An 18,941-nucleotide genomic window follows, 5' to 3' on the forward strand; every position below is an offset into this window, starting at 1 on the left:
CCCAGGACCTCTCAGTTTCTGGTGAACAGGGAACTGGAAGCCTTGCAGTAAGGTCTGGGTTATGAAGAAAGCTGGCGAGCTTCCAGATGGCGTTGGGAGGCTGGAGGAGCAAGGCTTCATCATGTCTCCAGCTGCAGCCTGGATGGAAGGCTGTCCCAGCCACCCTCTGCAGGCATCACGAGGGCTAGACAGATACACAAGCTACAGCTGCTATGGACTTTTGAAGGCCTTCGTGTTCTCTTCAGTTTTAGTAAGGTTTCTCTTTAAGCAATTTTAATTCCTTTGTGGAGATTTAAGAGCCATTTTGTGTGTATTCTACCACTTTGCTCACATGCTTCAAATACTGATTTAGCATTCCACGTCTCTTGAATTGCAATCCTCAAGTCCTTTTGGTTTTAGTTTCTGAACTTGAAAGTTCACCTAGCTTAGAGAAGTCAAGATGCTGGGACATTCTGGGCCAGTGCCTGGAAAAGGACAGCTAGTTAAAGGTCACAAAAATTCAACCTCGGCTGGAGAGGTGGCTCAGAAGTTAAGAACACTGGCTGCTCTTCCAAAGGTCCTGAGTTCAATTTTCAGCAACCACATGGAGGCTCATAACCATCCATAATGAGATCTGATGCCCTCTTCTGGCATGCAGGTGTACATGCAGACAGAACATTGTAAACATAAATAAATAAATCTTAAAAAAAAAAATTACCAACGCTAACCCTGTCAGTGTCTTCTGGTGTCCACTCATTCTTTTCTTTTTAGACAAAGTCTCACTATGTAGTCTTGACTGGCTTGGAGCGTGCCTGTTTTTGCCCATGGGATGAGATTAACAGCGTGAGCCACCACACCTGGCATATCATTCAGTTGTGGAGCTGAGCTCAGATATATTCTCAAGGAGTCAGCACAGGCACTCTGGTTCCCACTGACTGCAATTGCTGAGGTGCTGGCCCAGCCTAGGTCTCCAGGTTGCCACTGGTGAGGGAAGTGGCTCAGTATAAAGGGCCTGGAACTCACGGTATAGCCCAGGCTGACCTCAGATTCTGTCTTCCTGCTTCAGCCTCCCAAGTGCAGGGACTCTACACATTAAGCCACCATCCCTCCTGCTGCCAGGAGAAGTTTAGAATCAGGGAGAAGGGTCTGGCTGCTCCCAAGTAACTCACTGAGGAGAGATGGTTTCCCCACAGGGCTACTTCAATCAATCAATCAATCAATAAAAATAAAATAAAATAAAATAAAACAAAACAAAACCAAGGCTGTAGCTGACCTTTGCAGTGAGAGCTAAAAGCTGCCCTTGAGGCTTCCTGCATTGTGTGCTGGCTGCAGACCTACAAGTCCAGAGAAGGGCCAAGAGTGTAACTCTGGCGAGTCTCACCAGGCCTGCTTAACCCCTGGACATACTAGTCTAGATGGGAGCTGTCACCTGTTCCTGTCAGAGGGGCTGACATCCGCATCTTTGGGATTTGGATATCCCTCAGAGTGAAGGCTGTTCTTCCTGGGAATTCTGTGGACCACTTGTTACTGGATACTGTTACCAGGCTGTCCCCTGCTGAACCTTTCTCTCAGGGAGCTTCAAGAGACCGCTGGTTTTCAGGAAATGTGTCAGTGGGCATTGCAGGCCTGTAGCTACCCTCATCCTCATGAGCAGCAGCCTTGGGCATCACTTCTCTGCTATTTTAGATGGAGGAGATAGAGCTACCAAGTGGTCAAGCTCCTCCCCTCCCCCAACCCGGCCCAAAGTTGTGGATGATGGGGGATTCTGGCCTGGGCACTCACCCCTCCCTGGGCCCACGACCCCACCTTAGCCACCAGATGCTCTGGCTGGATGAACAGTGACAGCAATGTCTCTCTTTCATCTGCATAACCATATGTTCCATGGGTGCAATGGCACTTTGATGGCATTAGCCACCCTGTGTCACAGTGAGAGAGCAAGGCCATCCTCCGCATGCCGCACCACCTCTGGCCAGAGCCAGGCGAGGTGCTGGCCTGAAGTGTGGCCAGCCCAGTGGGAGCCTGCAGGAGCTTCATGCCACACTCTGGCACTCTCATGGGCTCCGAGTCCAGGTGCTTGGCCTCCCAGGGTGTGAGTGAATCTTAGTGTTCTTAGTACTAAGTCAGAACAGACTGCTCAGTAGTAACAAATTCACTGTGTGGCCCTGGACAAGTCATGTTTCCTTCCAAATCCTGTCTGCCTACTTGCAAATGAGGACAGATGGGTAAGGTGAAGCCAGGCCCCACATGGCTGGGTCTCCCCTGGCCCAGCTCAAGCTTGTGCTCTTCACTTCGGCACCTCCCCAAGTACCCAACTTTTCAAATAGGATGTCATGTGCACATACTCTCTTTAGGCTGTTGGACCGCCAAATGAGGTGGGAAAGCAATCTCAGCCTGAGAAGGGCAGCTTCTCAGGATAAGTGGTCCCACAAAATGATCCCTGGGAGACTTTAAGCACCATGGGATTTCATAGCTCTGCATTTTCCTAAGTGTTGCCTGCCCCTCTACCTCCAGGCAAGAGGAATGGCTACAGCCTCAGCAGTGGGATAATGTAGCTTAGGCCTGCAGCAAGTTCAAGTACTTCTACAGCATGCTTGGACAGAAAGTGACAAAGACAGGAGCACAACAAAGTTTATTTTTGCCTGAAAATGATGCAAGTACAGAACACTCAGGGTGGCCCTTGTGCCTTCAGAGGACAGACACTTCAACCAGGGGCTTTCCCTGAGATATGGCTTCTGCTTTGTCAAGACTCTGAGTGGTGGCTAATTACATGCATCCAGCCCAGAGGGAGGAGGCCAAGGCCTGGATGGCTGCTGTTCTTTTCTGCCTAGCTATGGTCCACTGGCCTGAGGCATGGCCAGCACACTGCTCTGTGCTGCCCTCCACGTCAGTCAAGTGTCAAAACAAAAGCATCTGCAAAGGCAACAGCCTGTCTTTAGAGTCTGATGGTTGGGAGAAGCCACCACTGGGCTTTACAAGGTAGAGTCTGGGCCATCTGTGGAAAAGCTAGTACACTAAGGGCAACAAGCATGATTCTGGAGTGGACAACATGTGTGATCTGGAGTTTAGTTCCCTCAGCCCGAAGTTTCACCCCACAAGACTCAGGTTACTAGAAATGGCCCAGCCTGGTCCATGATCAGTGTTAAAAGCAGCTTTCGAGCTGAACGACACCCCTGTGGTGAAGAGGACTAACCACAGGGCATCATGCATGCTGAGTGAGTGCTCTACTCCTGAGGAACTCCTCCAGGACAAAGCTGATGACCTCCTAGTCAAGCATAATAAAGCAAGGCTTAAATATAGTGTATGTAAATATATTTATATATATTTGGTATGGGCTTGAGCACAGTATCTTTTGCCCATTAAATGTCTCCTTTTCAGTTTTACAATAATGGTATTTTGATTCCACAGAATTAGAATCAAATACAGATTATGACAGGATCTTGCTAGGTAGCCTAGGCTGGCCCAGAACTTGAGGCTCTGAGTACAGAGACTATAAGTGTGCACCATTCTGGCTAGCTGAGCACACATAATTGAAAAAAAAAAAAAAAACAAAACAAAAAACAAAAACTGGAATAGATTTTAGGATTTATCTGGAACCCTAGGCTGCTAGATGAACAGTCCTCTGTGGGCCATGGAGGACTCTTTGTGGTCTCTTTGTGGGAGAGATTCGGGCTGGGTTTCTATCTGATCACACGACATTAGCAGCCCCTGATTACTGTCAGCAGACATCTGGTGGAGAGACATCACAGAAGACACAGCATCCAGAATGCACAAGGGCGTAGAGACCCAGGAATTACCATGTGACAGAAGCCTACTGGGAGTGACTTGATTTACTGGGGCCAGGATTATTGACAGGTTTTGTCTTTATATGCACACAGAGAAGCATTACTGAAAGTGGAAGGACAGCTGCCGGGGAGTCATGAACTCCTTCACTGTTTCCTCAGTGACCTCCTTGCGTCGGGCCTGGTGTTCTGCAACCAGGGGCTGAAGGACATCTATGAGCGTCTTCTTGAGCTCACCAGTGAGCATGGCTCCGCTGGTGTAATCCTGTAGGAAGTTGGGCGCTATGAGCAATGACTCCCTGTGTCCACACCATCCCTTCAGCCAATGTCCCTTTATAAGGCATGCAGAAAGTGTCACAGTAATCTGGGTCTTACATGACATTAAAAATGTCTGTTTCTTGTGCTGTGTGTTAGTTTTTGTTTTTATCTTATTATTGTCCCCTAGAACTTGTTTGTTTTCTAATGAAAGACAGAAAGGGAGTGGCCATGGATAGGTGGGGAACTAGGAGGAGTAGAGGGAGGGAAACCATACTAAAAAGAGAGGGGCAGACCTGAATGCAGCTCCAAGCTGCACTGGCTCCTTTGTACCCTGATGCCTTCTTTCCTGACTGTCTACCACCTGCAGCTCTACACCACAGGCACTAACCACTTCTAGTGAATGGGCTATTTCCCCTGACAATTTTTTCTGTGAGCGTCATGTAGCCCTTCTCCTGGCTTCTTACTGCCTCTTTCTTTCACTATTCTTGGCACTGGTTCCCACTTCAATAAAACCCTTCACATACTTATTCCTATAACCCCAGCACTCTGGAAGCCGAGTTTCCTGTGAGCCTGATCTATACAGGGAGTCCCAGGGCAACACAGTGAGATTCCGTCTTAAAACAATAACAACCAACGATTCTCACCTGGCCTCCTGGCTGCACAGAGCATGTCTGCATGTCTTCTTTCTGCTAGTGTTTCCGTTATCTTTGTATGAAAGTTGTTTCCTATCTCATAGGATTTCCTTGGAAAACCTTCTAAGGCCAAGGCTTTAACCTGTCACTGAGAGGCTGTCCTGGGACAGTGGACCCCTAAATCATCTGCCAGCATGCAGTTTTACCTACATTTCTCTCTTGACAAGGAAGACACACCTTGTTATGCTCTCCCTTTTGTGAACTACTCAAGGGTTCTTTCCACGTGGCTAAAAATCTGAGTGATCTTACCTAGTTTTTTGTTTTGTTTTACATATGGAACACTTCATGGCTTTCTTGTCATCTTTGTGCAGGGACTATGTTAATCTTCTCCGTATTATTCTAATTTTGGTATATATGCTGTTGAAGCAGGCACCTGTTCTGTTTTTTTAAAATATAGTATCTTGTTCTGTAGCCCAGGCTGGCTGGGAATTTGCAATCTTCCTGCTTCAGCCTCCTGAGCAGTTAGATCTAAGTATGAACCACTGTGCCTGGCTCAGCCCAGGCCACTGAGGATGCTCCAGCAACACACAGGCCTGGCTGAGCTGTCAGGCTTTCGGGTAGGGAGCAGAGTGGGGGTCAACTCACCTTTCTGATCTGCTCCAGCCTGTCGTCATCTTCAAGGAAGAAGGTCAGGTACATGAAGGACACATCCACGTCACAGTTGCCCCCAAACTGCCTGTGCTCCTCCACGGTGTCTCTTCCTCCAGAAAATGCATGCTTGTTGACCTGTGCCAGCATAGAGGCTAGTCAGAGTGGTGCCCTGTCCCTGGATGTCCATCAGGACCCATGGGGTGGCAGTCACACTACTGAACCCCCCCCCCCCCGCCCAGTGCTACAGAACAGTCTGGAAACAAAAGCAGATGGGCTAAAATTTGGGGAAGAGCCAAAGGCCTCTTCAGAGTAGTGATCAACAGAAAGGGTGGCAGGTGGCTGTGTCCACAGGTGGCAGGGAAGCAGCACCAACCCCACATGCACACGAGCCATGAGGTTAGAACACAGCTGAGAGACGCTAGACTCTCCACGTGAAGTGACAGGAAAGGCTATAGGGAGGTCTCCACCCTGAAACAGGTCATGTGTCAGGTGGTTAGGAATGTCCCTGATGACCTGGCGAGATGACTCAGTGGTTAAGAGCACTGGCTGCCCTTCCAGAGGACCAGAGTTTAATCGGCAGGACCCACGTCAGCTCACTACTGTCTGTAACTCCAGTCCCAGAGGATCTGATGCCTTCGTCTGGCTGCTGTAGGTACTGGGCACTAATGTGATGCACAGACACACATGCAAGTAAGTCACTGATGCAATAAAACCAAACCAACCAACCCTGGAGACTAACAAATCAGAGTTGAGCACAGTGGCGGGCACTTAGAAGGATCTGCTAGAGGTCAGAAGCTACAGGCCAGCTTGGGGGACACACAGAAACACCATCTCAAAACAAAACAACAGAAAAAGAACTAAAAGAGCAGGATGTGGTGGCGTAAACCTTTAATTCTGGCACTCACGAGGCCTCTGTGAGTCTGAGGCCAGCCAGGACTAGTGAGTTCCATGCTAGCTCGTGGTACACAGTGTGATCCTGTCTCCAAAGAGTAAATAAACACACAAACAAATAAATAAAATGAATGAGTGCTGGGGGTAAAGGTCACTAAACTTTGCACCTCACAAATGCTGCCAAGATCGCCAAGGCAAGTCTCCACAGTGATACAGTCTTGTTTTGTCACAATATTTTGTTCCGGTACAAAGTTCCTAAAACCTGGGAACCTCCCAAATTCTCTAGAACGGCTCAGTTTCTAGGTCCAAACTGAGAGCAAATGTGCTCAGAAATGGATTCAGAGTGCCTGGACCCCACACCTTCCTGCCTTATGACAGGCGATGTTATCCTGAGTTCTATGAGCTGTTCCAGAAAATTAGTGTCACCTGAGTCGGGGCTGTGGGAACCCTGGTGAAGGGGCGGTCTATCAGACATATAGAAGCCACAGCCTTGTGGCTGGCACAGAAGTGGGCTTGAGCCTTAAACTGTCAGTGCTGCACTCTGCAGGGAGGAAGCATTGGATGGAACTGACTGTAGGACACCAACCAGCGGCGTCTGCTGGAGACCCACTTGGCAGGCACAGAAGTGCTCTGTACTGAGGGTGGAGGCAAAAGTCCCTGTGCCTTGTTGCCTTACAGGCCGAGATGATCAGGGGCCCTGATGGCTGGCAGCTGTGGTAGCCACCAGCCAGCTCCCTCACTCTAAATTCACCCTGCTGTGGCAGGGTCTCAGTCCAGCTCTAGGTTGTGGAGATTCTGTCTGAAGGTCCTCTGCCATGGCAACTTTTCTGAAGCTGAGTTGGGCATGGAGAGCTGGAGAAGGCCTGCCTGTGACCCTGACCTCTGCAGGCCCATGTGGTTCTGACCTCATGCACACTAGCCTTGGGTTTCTGTTGGTTTTGGCAAATGAAAACTCCAGAGTCACAGACCACTTCTCCAAACCAAGCAGAACATACTCCCCACACACCTCACTTCTCCCCCCGCCCCCACATTCTGGAAGTTTCAGACAAAAGCAAAAGAGAAAGGAAGATTCCCCCAAATCCCCACTCTGACCAGCTGCTCCCATGTTAGGCAGAACTGTTGGAAGCTGTTTCCGGAGGAAGCGCTGGATCTGAAAAGTCCTCATTGTCAACCTGTTTGGGACTTTCCAGTAGGCTGAGGGCCTGGCAGGGACTCTTGACTACTGTATAACACTCCCCAAATACGTTCCTCTCACTCCACGTCAACCCTCCAGCCCATAATCACATATTCGTGTCCAAAGGAAAGGTCAGTGACTTCCTGTAGTCACGAGGGGCTCACAGTCACTGGCAGCTCAGCACCGGGCAACAGCAATGGCTCTGAACCATCAAGGCACAAACTCCTCTCCAGTTCCAGTTTCCAAATGACCTGCAAGTGTTTACCAAGTGCCTAGTCTGCCAGCTGGGCTATGACTGGACATGGCGGACCCACTGGAGGCTATTTCCCAATTCTTCCCGGAACAGCGGCCTAAGTCCTCTGTGGACAAGCTGTTGCCCACACCCTGGAGCAGTGTGCCAGGGCACACACTTTGCACCGAATCTCCTGACTGTGCTTCAAACCAACAGTGCAGCCAGGCACAGTAGTACACACCATTAGTCCTAGAACTCACCAGACAGAGGCAGGCCAATCTCTGTGATAGTCTATGCTATATTTGTTCATTCTGTCTCAATGAACGAATCAACAGTCCCCCCAAGCAGAGGGAGAAGGAAACTCAGAAGACATCACCACGGTGACTGGCTCTGCCCCCTCTGATGTTCAGATAGAGGAAAGTCTTTTCGTTATTTGACAACAGCTTCACTGAATATGACCTTAAAGAAAACTATCAAGGCTCTGCTTTTGTGTCAACATGCTGGTAAGGAAGACAGAAAAAAGGAAATAGAAAAGGCCTGCCGGTTTTTACTTAAACAAAGGGGTTTAGGTAAGACTAACCAAAAACCAAAGGCCAAAACTCCCAAACCACCCAAGCCAAGCTCGCCTGCTGTGTGCAGTGGCGGGGCGTGTGTATGTGTTTCAGCAGTGCTGTGATTCTGAGTTGTATGTGATGGTATGTTAGGTAACCTTGCAAACTTCCTGCTTCTCACAAGCTCACCTTGTTCTTGATCTGCTTGGCTGAGTCTGTGAGGAAGATGGAGGAGTTGGGGTCACTGGCACTCATCTTGGTCTGAGCACCCTGAAGGGCAGGGAAGAAGGTTGAATGCAGCAGGGCAGGTTTAGGGTGGCCGATCCTGGGGGCCACGTCCCTCGTCATCCTGAAGTAAGGATCCTGGGTGGAGAAGGCTTGGGTAAAGACAAAGGAACAAATAGCCATGCTCTGGCCAACAAACAGCCCTAAAGGAGCCACCCTCCCAGGGAACTGTGAAGCGTGCAGCCAGTTTCAAACTGGCTTTTCTTTCAACAGTTCTGTCACCTCCACCCTCTCCAATAGAGTCCTAAAACCACAGCTGGCCCGCTTCAGTGTCCCCAAGTCGGTTCTGCCTCCCAACCTGGTCAATGGCACATGGGATGAGGCACTGGATATCTGTCCTGTCACGGAAGATCATCGGGAAAGAGTTGCTGAATGATGGTGCAGCCTGGACAGCAGGAAAACTGATCTTCCCTGAAAGAAGGGAGACACACTTATGTGTTGAGCTGACCAGCTGCTCTGGGCAATTAATCCAGTTATAGGAATCAACAATGGATGTCCTTCTCACTGAGAACAAAACCTAAAGAAAGCCTAAAAATACAGAAAGGGAGATAAGTAAAAGCCTAGTCCCACCGAGGTTTCTCATCAGTTTCTTGACTGCAGTTCTCAGTGGGCTCAGCTGTTTTCTCACCACACACTGTTATGTGACATGCTCTTCCCTTAATGTATCTGGCTGTCATGGCCGCCAGTGTCACCCTTAGGAGCACAGCACCACAGTGGTCATTTCCAGGAGCTTGCTACTCTTCACAACTCCATGGCTAGGTACCTCCTTCCATCTTACAAACATGTGCAGTCAGGCTCAAGGTGTTTACGTGCCTGCCATAGTGCACACAGCAAGTGAACGGCCGAACCAGGGCTGAATCTGGGCTGGCAGGGCAGCGATTCTTTACAAGATGCTCCTTAACTCTAAGTCACCTCCACCATGGGATTACCCTGCATGCTGTGACTCTGATGTCAAGTGCCTCTCAAAAGCATGAAGATCATGCCCCAGTTGTTGGGAATGAATCTGACTGAACCGTCAAAGAGGAGGTGAGGGGATGGGAAACAGGTGGACACAGAGAAAAGAAGCCACACCCACAAGTATCAAGGAGATGATGGCCCACAAATGCCAGTACATGGGACTGGGACTGACAAGGCACGTACAGCACCTAACTGTGTATACAGTTGGCAAACACTGTGCGTGTCAGTAGGGGTAAAGCCATGAGAGGAAAGCAATGAGAGGTGGGAGAGGCCTGCATTTACTCAAAATCCTTATCTTTATATGTATTTAATTATTTATTTGAGACAACGTCTTACCATTTGGGCCCCGACTAGCTTGGAATTCAGGCTGGCCTCAAAATCAGAGATCTGCCTGTCTTGGCCTTTGAGGGCTGGGATTAAAGGAGTGCAATGCCACACCAAGTTAAAACCTCTTTTCTTTTAAGTGGGGAAACTGGGGCCCAGGGAAGGCTCCTCTAAGAAAGCAGCAAATCCACCTGCCCTCCTATAACTCTCCTGGCCCTACAAAGCCCTATAGTGACTGGGGTCACACCAGCATGATGGAGAATGCCAGTTAGTCTTATGTTTATTTTTTTTTTTTGAGACAGGGCTTCTCTGTGTTGCCCTGGCTGTCCTGGACTTGCTTTGTAGACCAGGCTGGCCTCAAACTCACATCGATCCACCTGCCTCTGCCTCCTGAGTGCTGGGATTACAGGTATGCGCCACCATGCCCAGCTCAGTCTTATATCTGTGTCTTATGTCTTCCAGAGTCTGGTGGACCCCCACCTCTGAGTGTTTTACATGAAGTGCTAACTTGTAAGTGCTAGGAGGGCAGGTCTCTGGGCAGATGCTTTAAAGACCAGATACTTGGGCTGGGCAAAGGGCTCAGAGGTAGCATCTATTACACATATGAATCTATCCCTTGGAACACTGCACGCAGGCACGCACGCACACATTCAGGCACATATAAGGCATGCACACACATGTAACACGTTCCGTTAGCTCAGGCTTTGGTGGTGTTGCCTGACTTTTACGAGCAACACCACTTTTACGAGTGGTAAAAGCAACACTTTTACGAGTTAGGAGGCTAACTTTTGGTTAGCCTCCTCTAAGCTCTACCTGTCCCACTGAGAGGAGGAGAGGGCTCCCTAGGTAGCAATAGCCCCTTACCAATGCAGTCACTGTCGGTGAAACCGAAAATGCCTTTCACTTGGTTGAAAGTGACGTGCTTCTGAATTTTCACCACATTCTTGTAGAAGCCTGGGCTCTGCCTGCAAAAACAAATATAATCACACTTGAGCTGGAAGACAGTCTCTGTGGAGGACAAAGTAGCAGCGGCTAAAACTAGGTATCAGTGAGGTTTGGTGCCAGATGCACACTGGGTACCACACATGTTTAGTCCATGCATAATACAAATTCGCGGAGAAATTAACTGTAGGCCCACAACTACAGTAGCCAAACCTCTAACTAGCTCTGGGAAGAAGACCTGGGAAGGGGCCAGAACAGAGCCAGCCACCGAAGGCAGAGCTGACAGGGAGCACCCACAGCTTGCTGGCCAGTGCTCCACACGCCGTGGATCTCAAGGAAGAAACCCCACAACTGTCAGCTGGCAGGATGGCGTGGTGAGACATGTGTATCCATCTGGAATGCCTGGAACCAATGGGTACAGCGTTGAGGGCCTGCGTCGTGCAGATGCTCCTTCTAGCATCTGGCCACTCCTCCCCACCACTGTGCTGGTTACTCTGTCCTTTGGGCAGGGCTGGCTTCATGCCCAGCAACAGGGGTGGGTCACATTGGCTGGTTTGAGCAACATGGCTTTTGTGGATGGTGAAGGTCATGGATATGACATCTAGATCTGTGGCAGCCATTCTGATACCAGAGGGAAGCAGGCTGAGACAGGACATACAGAATAGCAGAATCCAGAGTGGCTTCTTTTTAAGTTTTATTTATGTGTGTTTTGCCTGCATGTATGTATGTGTACCATGTGCATGCCTGGTGGTTGCAGAGTCCAGAAGAATGTGTTGGAGACCCCAGACCTGGAGTCACAGATAGTTGTGAGGCGTGCTGTCAGTGCTGGGAACCAAACCTAGGTCTTCTGCATGAGCAGTAAGTGCTCTTAACCTCTGAGACATCCCTCCAGCAGCTTCCTACACTGTTCTTGTTGACAGATCCCTTTCTTCAGCCTGCCCCTTTGCTATGCACTGTAAGGACAGAAAGGGAGAAAGTGCAGGCAGAGGGGAGTGTCTGGCAGGAGCTATGCTACAGGCCTGACTAATGTGAAACTTAAATGTCACTGAAATGTCACTGGAAGCGGGTTAAGGACACTGCCCTCAGGAGTAGATTAAGGCTACTTAAGGAATGGGTTAGACCTTGCTCCCTTTTCTCTCTTCCTCAAGGGTTCACTTGCATTTCTGTCTTCAGTTAGGGGTTGACACAAGACAGAGGCCCTTGTCAGATGTCAGCTTTTGGACTGAAAACTGGGCAAAATAAATGTCTGTATCAGGATTAGAGAGATGGATCAGAGGTTAAGAGCATGGGCCGCTTTTCCAGAGGACCTGGGTTTGTTCCCAGCACCCATGTGGTGGCTCACAAAACTATGTAACACTAGTTCCAGGATATCCGAAGCGACCTTCTGGCATGTGTGGGCACTGGATGCGTGTGGTGCACAGACATGCATGCAGGTTGTAGTGCTTTGAATGAGAATGGCTCCCACAGGCTCACAGATTTCAATGCCCGGTCTCCAGCTGGTGAGCTGCTTCAGGATCGGATGGTGTGGCCATGCTGGAGGAAGTGTATCACTGGAGGTGGGCTCTGAGTTTCAAAAGGCCACGCCAGGCCCAGCGCTTCTCTGCCAGCTGCCTGTGAGTCAGCTACTGCTCCAGCACACTCCCCGCCAAGATAGTAGACCAAACCTCTGAAACTGTAAGGTAGCCCCCAATTTAAATAGTTCCCTTTATAAGAACTATCTTAGTCATGCTATCTCTTCACAGCAATAGAAACCTTAAGACACAGGCAAAATACTCAAACACATGAAATAGAATTCCCATCAATTACAAGTGTGTGGTGCTCTACTATAGTGGCAGAAAAGTGACTAGGGAACCTATGATATGGCACAGTGACTGGCACAATCCCTCTTGCAAAGTACGGTCTTGGCTTTTCAAAAGAAGGCTCAAGCTTGAAGCTCCAGGTCGTGGTGACAGGCTCTGTGCACACAGAAGCTGAAACCTAGCCAGGATCAGCTAGACGCAAAGCCTGCGCCTTGTTTTTTATCATGCTATAGCTGTGCTGCAGCTTAGATGAGAGTGTGATGGACAGCTCCTGAATATCCTTGGCAGGGGGAAGGTGGGGACGGGCGAGCAGGGCACAACAGTTCATATGGGCATAGGGTCAAAAGCAATCCGCAGAGGTTCAGGCACTGGGGGAACAGGATGAGGGCAATGTAGGAGTACCCCTTACATCTAGTCATATGCAAACAACACAAGAGCAGAGTGCTACAACCTTTGGGAAGACACCAGTCTTTCTGCTGCTGAGACAAGAGCCTGTGTGTGCAGAGGCTCTTCTAAGCAGCTAGCAGCTGTATGCCACTGAGAAGACTGGCAGAGGCACCCAGCATTCTGTGGATCAAGATGACTGAACATGGTCACCTGCAAACTGGCCTTCTAGCTAGATCCTGTTGCACAAGAGCTTCCCTGGTCATAGCAGAATGGAGCCCACAGTCTTCCCAGTGGGGACAGACTCCACATGACTATCACCACTGCCTGACTCTGCACACTGACAAGAGGCATACTTGACCGTGTCTTATGACTGAATGACTGCCTCAGGGAAAGACCTTCCTTCCACATACAGGCTGCAGACTTGGAAGATGGCTAAAAGGAGACATTGTTCAGGCCCACTAGGTGCCAGGCATGGCTTGAGGAGCTCTACACACATCAGTTCAGAAAGTACCCACAAGCCTGGCAGCATGCATGGATCACCATCTCTAATCTTTACTTCTACCTCTTCCTGATCTCCCAACACTGTGACCCCACTGTGACCTAATTATCTGCTAAGTGACTGTCCCTTTCGAAGATAAACTGTGGAGTCTACAACTGTAGGCTGCTAGTAGGACACTTGCCTAACACTCGTAAGGCATCCAGTTCCATTTCCAGCAAAGAAGAAAACCTTTAGCTACTTCTGACTAGTTGTTGAGTTACTATTTTGTTCCTTGCTGTAATCAGCACTGGCCTGTCCTATAGTAGATGATCAGTAAATTATCTGTGGAATAAGGGAGCAGATGGAGTACAAAGGAAGTGCCCTGTGTGCTCAGTCTGCCTAGGGGAGGCGTCAGGATGAGCCCAGCCCTCAGCAAGCCCTCCGGTATGCTGCACCTCATCAGTGCTACACTCTCCACAACACAGGCTGGGAGATCTAGGGACTTGTCTAAGACAACGAGGCCAAGCTGGAGCCGAGCTGGGACTGAATCACTGGAAGAAGGTCCTCTCTGGGGTGTGAACAGGAGGCAGGGAGAGGGACACAGGGACTTCGTTTCTTCCTTCCTTCCCAAAAGAGCAGAGCCTGGCTTCCTTGTACTTATAGCTTCAAAGACCAAGAGGCTTGTTAGATCACAGGTAAGATTCTAGATTAAAGTTAACCCAGAAAAGTAATGCCCCAGTGTTTAAAGAAATTCTTGCTGGGTGTGGTGGCACATGATTTGAACTGTAGTCATCAGTACTTGAGATCCAAGGCCAGAGAAAGGGTGAGACCTCATCTCGGAAAAAAAAAACAAAAAAACAAAGAAAAGGAATTCTTAATGAGGAAGACAAGCTTTCTGATAGTCAACTTTACCCCATGCTCCAGAAGAGAGACAAAGTTCTCAGTGGGCCAAGGTGAGCAGCAGTTTGGAGCAGAGACCACCAGAGACACATAAATGTCATACTCAGAATGTGCTTAAAGGGGTCCGTGGACTGCTCCTGACTCTTCACTCATTAGCTGCATAATCATACCTGTGGACTTGCTATAGGTAGGCTTTTGTTCTCATTTGGTCACTGTCCTGGCTAGTTTTGTGTCAACTTGGCACAAACTAGAGTTGTCTGAATGGAAGGAACTTTGAGAAAATGCCTCCGTAGGATCCAGCTGTAGGGCATTTTCTTAGTTAGTGATTGATGGGGAAGACCCAGACCATTGTGGGTGGTGCCACCCCGGGCTCGTGGTCCTGGGTCTGTAAGATAGCAGGCTGAGTAAGCTCTGAAGAGCAAACTAGTGAGCTGCACTCCCCCACGGCCTCTGCATTGGCTCCTGCTTCAGATTCTTGTCCTACTTGCATTCATGTTGTGATGGACTATGATGCATAAGCCACAGAAACAGCTTCCTCCTCAGCTCGCTTGGTCCTGGTGTTTTGTCCCAGCAGTAGAACCCCTGACAAGCCCAGCGGCCGACGTTTAAGTCCAGGGAAGGCAGGTCTGCCTAAGCCCTGCTGTTTGCAGGGCCAAGAAAGAGACTTTCCCCCAGAGCGCAGAGAAAGAAGCTGTGAGTCTGATTTACCTATTGTGTGGTGGCCCAATGGAGGGCCTCCCTGTCAGGTTGGGAGCAGAGAAGGGCACCTCCCCAGGAAAAGGGGGCTTGACACTCATTTGGAAAAGTGAGAGGTAACACACTCGGATGCAGGGCTCACAGGATAACAGTTAGTCTGCAAAGGTGTGAACTGAAAACTGTCCATCAAACTGCAGATGGCTCAACTCACAAGAGTGTGTATGCTAAGAGCAAAATGAGCTCTTGTTGTCCCATGTTGGGGCACCAGGCAAGGCAGGAGTGTGGAAGACAAGGGCGGGAGGGCAGTGATGGGTAAGCATGATGCATAGAGCAGAGTGCGGGTGGCCTGACTCAGCTATTGGGAAGGCCGAGGGCGAAGAATCATTGTGCACAGAGTTCAAGACCAGCCTAAGGAGCACATAGATGGAAGCTACCAGTCCCTGTGCCCCACCAGCAGTCCTTGTGCCCTGTCAGCGGCCTAGTCATAAGAGGGAGAGCTGAATCCACACTGTGTCTCTGTGCTGAGGCTCAAGCATCTGCATTGGGCCTGAGGTGAAAACAGTGGTACAAGCACGACAAGTCTGATGACATCTACACTACCATAAGACCGCTGAGGATCCATGGTCAGATCTTGATCTTAGATCCACTTAAATTCCTTCCAGGATAGCAGAATCTGTGTTCACATGGACTAATTGAAAGGCAGTCTGAGAGGGAAAAACTCAAAAATTAATCTGTGGGGAGCAGGCAAGAAGACTCAGCTGGTAAAAGTGCCTGCCACTGAGCCCGATGACCTAAATTCGATTCCAGTGACCCACATTCTAGAAGGCGAGGATAGTCCCCTAAGATGTCCTCTGACCTATCTGCGCATGCATACACACACACACACACATCCTCTTCATAAATAAATTAAAATTTAATTCAAAAAATATATATTTGAGACACTCTCATTACGTGGACCAGGCTGGCCTCAAACCTAGAGAGAGCTGTTTGCCTTTGCCTTCCTAGTGCTGGGATTAAAGGCATGTTACCACACCCAGAATAATAAAAATATTTTTAAAAAATTTTCATGATTTTCCTGGCTGGTAAAAAGGTCAGATTTCCTGTCAGGGTATTATTGCTCCCAGTGGGCACAGAGTCCCCACTTGGCTTCAAGTGCTTATAAAGGCAGCTTGGGGAAACAGCAACAGCCAGCGTCCTCTGTGTCCACAGGGCTCCTGTGTGCTTCCTCACACCTGCCTTGGCCTGACCACTGGCTGTAACATTACATAAGAGGGTCCTGGACTCAAAGCCACCCAACTCCCTTGAGTGAAGGACCACGTCTCTAGTGTTCCCAAGTCCATCACAGTGGTGAACTGACTCCAAACTCCACACATATTAGGTAAATCCTCTACCACTCAGCCACATACCAGCCTTCAAGAACTACTTGTGGAGCTAAGCAGTATTCGCTGTTAATATTTTGTTCGTTTTTTGAGACAGGGTCTACCTGTGTAGCCCAACTGCATCAGCAGCCTGCTGGGGTTAGAAGTGTGTGCCAAGGGCTTCACTCTAATTCTTAGGATGGCTGATTAAAAGCACCACCTCCACCCACTTCGTTTCTTCTCACAGGGTCTTGCTAGGTTGCCCTGGGATAGCCTGAACTCCTGATCCTGCTTCCTCTGGCCCCCAAGGAATGGGATAGGTTGTTGGTGCACAACAGCACACCCGCTTCAAAGTCTGATTTTACTATGGCTCTTTGTAATCATTGGGGATGATGTTCAAGAATGAAGTGTGCTTGTTTAAACATGGCCAATTAAATGAACTGTGCAGAGCCTATCTAGCAAGTGACATTTTCCTCTGGGAGGGAAAAGCCACACTGAAAATGAGAAGGCCACCAAACTCTCAGACTGGCTGTCCTTGGACACTACGGTGCCAAACACTTCACAACAGCTGAGGGTGATACCCTGACAACGTTGGGGGCATGTTTATGATTTCTGTACATATAGTTATGAGGCAATAGCAACTTTTGAAATTGCTTAATTCTTTCTGTGCACACACAATTTTCCACCTCCCAAACTACTGCTCAGTAAAACCAACATTCCAGATCACAATAGAAGAAAAACCAGGTCACAACCCAGCTCAAGCATTTCAGATTGGTCATGAGGTCTGCACCTACTTGCTCAGAAGGCAGCCAAATGTCTCTAACTTACCCCATATACTCAAGGTCAGAGAAGATGAAAGTTTTGTTGATGTCAAAACCACAGGCAATGATGTCCTTGGCGTTTTCCATAGTGTAACTGTATGCCTGTTCCAGAGTCAAGTCCTTCCACAGGTACTTCTCATCATCAGACATCTGGATGACCAAAGGCACGTTGAACACATCCTGCAGCCACCTATAAAATACAGAAGGTACTGCATGCTGAACATGCACTGCAGTCAATCCAGGGACATGGGGAATAAAGGCCTTGAGGAAGAACGCCACTTCGTATGTGAACACATAATTCCTATCTACGCTGTGTCTGCAAAATTGCACTATCATGCCATACATTGCACTAATGATTTTTTTAATATGTAATTCTTGTCATCTGGCAGACATGGACATCAAGTTTGTACTACAGTGGGCCTATGGTGGCAAGGACAAGGAGCAGGAAGAGGAGTGGAGCAGGTTTGGTTGATTCCACGGTCCTGTGATCTCCTATCACAGCTGGCTCCTGCAGAGTGAGCCCAGGTGCAAGCGCAGTGAAGACAGACCACAGGTGGCAAGGTCCTAGCCCTGCAACTTAGCCAGCAGGCAGCAGCCTTGTCTTCCAAGATGCTCCAAAAGTGCCACTCTTGCTTCACTAGGCCACGTCACGCGAGCAAACTTACTTTGTGAAAATGAACGGGACGAGATGACCCAGATGCATTGCTTCAGAGGAGGGGCCTCTGCCTGTGTATAGATAAAATGGCTTCTTATTTTCATAGGCATCGAGAACTTGATTCATATCTCTAAAGGACAAGAGGGAAAAAGAAACAGTGTGATCTTTGGGAAAAAGTACCAAAGCATTAAAGCTCATTTGGAAGTGAAACATAAACACAGATAACATATTTGATATCTCTGGGGCTAGGAAATATAACGACACATACCTAACTCTGAGATGGCTGCTTCAGTGAACAATTTCTTTGGAAGCCATGAAATGCAAGTTAGAAATAAAAGGTTTAAAATCTGAGCTACTTGTGACAGCCCACGCCTTCATCCCAGTACTCAGGAGGCAGAGGCAGGTGGGTTACTGCGAATTTGAGGACAGCCTGGTCTATGGAGTAAGCTCCAGGACAGCCAGGGTTGCACAGTGAGACCCTGTATACAAATAAACATTTTAAAAGATGAGGATGAATACGATGAGTGGCCACTGGTCCTTCTGGAATGTCTCCAATGATCATTGTGCTTCCCACAACCCTTGGAGACAGAACACTATGCCAGTACCACACGCTTCTCCTTTAGAACCCAACCAGTCCTGGGGCTGTAGGGACCAAGCCTAGGAAACCCCCAGGGTTCCATGCAGGCCTAGTTTGGGGAGGACAGGAAGGCAGGGCTTGGCAGTCCCCAGCTGTAGAGCTGACTCGGCAACCCAGGCCAACTTGGGTCTTTCACTGAGAACAATTCCAGAGTCACCCTTTCTCTTCGATCAGCACCAGCTGGTAGGGCTGGTGCACATATGTGTCTGCGAGGTGACGGCAGTGATGGTGGGGTCCAGGATAACTTAGGGCATTGTTTCTCAGGAGCTACTTTTGAGAGAGGGTCTCTTACTGAGATCTGGTGCTCACTAAGTAGAGTACGCTGGTTAACCAGTAAGCCCCAAGGGTCTGCCTTTCCCAATTTCCCAAACACTGGTATTATAAGCTCATATCATCATACCTGCTTTGTTATATGGTTCTGGATATTGAACTCAGGTCCTCATGCTTGCATGGCAAGTATTTATCTACTAAGCTATCTCCCTAGCCTGATATTTGTATTCTTACTTCCTTTAAAAAAATTATTCTTGTGTGCATTGGTGTTTGGCCTGCAAGTAT

General features: G+C 48.9%; 1 protein-coding gene and 1 non-coding gene across 4 annotated transcripts in view; both read right to left on the reverse strand.

Annotated features, from left to right (window-relative positions):
- Window positions 1-2,593: 2,593 nt before the first annotated feature.
- The window catches only part of Wars1 (tryptophanyl-tRNA synthetase 1), a 33,440-nt gene continuing 17,092 nt past the window's right edge, over window positions 2,594-18,941 (reverse strand). For all 3 annotated transcript variants that reach the window (XM_021642579.2, XM_060388171.1, XM_021642580.2), the window contains 7 exons: window positions 17,760-17,879; window positions 17,102-17,284; window positions 10,578-10,678; window positions 8,731-8,843; window positions 8,337-8,510; window positions 5,294-5,434; window positions 2,594-4,023 (listed from right to left, as the gene is read on the reverse strand). In XM_021642579.2, the coding sequence (XP_021498254.1) occupies window positions 3,862-4,023; window positions 5,294-5,434; window positions 8,337-8,510; window positions 8,731-8,843; window positions 10,578-10,678; window positions 17,102-17,284; window positions 17,760-17,879 (994 nt within the window). In that variant the 3' untranslated portion in view covers window positions 2,594-3,861. The remainder of the gene's footprint in view (window positions 4,024-5,293; window positions 5,435-8,336; window positions 8,511-8,730; window positions 8,844-10,577; window positions 10,679-17,101; window positions 17,285-17,759; window positions 17,880-18,941) is intronic.
- LOC132655503 (U6 spliceosomal RNA) lies at window positions 4,976-5,077 on the reverse strand. Its single transcript, XR_009593308.1, has one exon. It is a non-coding gene; the product is annotated as a U6 spliceosomal RNA (small nuclear RNA).

This window comes from Meriones unguiculatus, chromosome 7 (genome assembly GCF_030254825.1).
Source record: "Meriones unguiculatus strain TT.TT164.6M chromosome 7, Bangor_MerUng_6.1, whole genome shotgun sequence".
NCBI lineage: Eukaryota > Metazoa > Chordata > Mammalia > Rodentia > Muridae > Meriones > Meriones unguiculatus.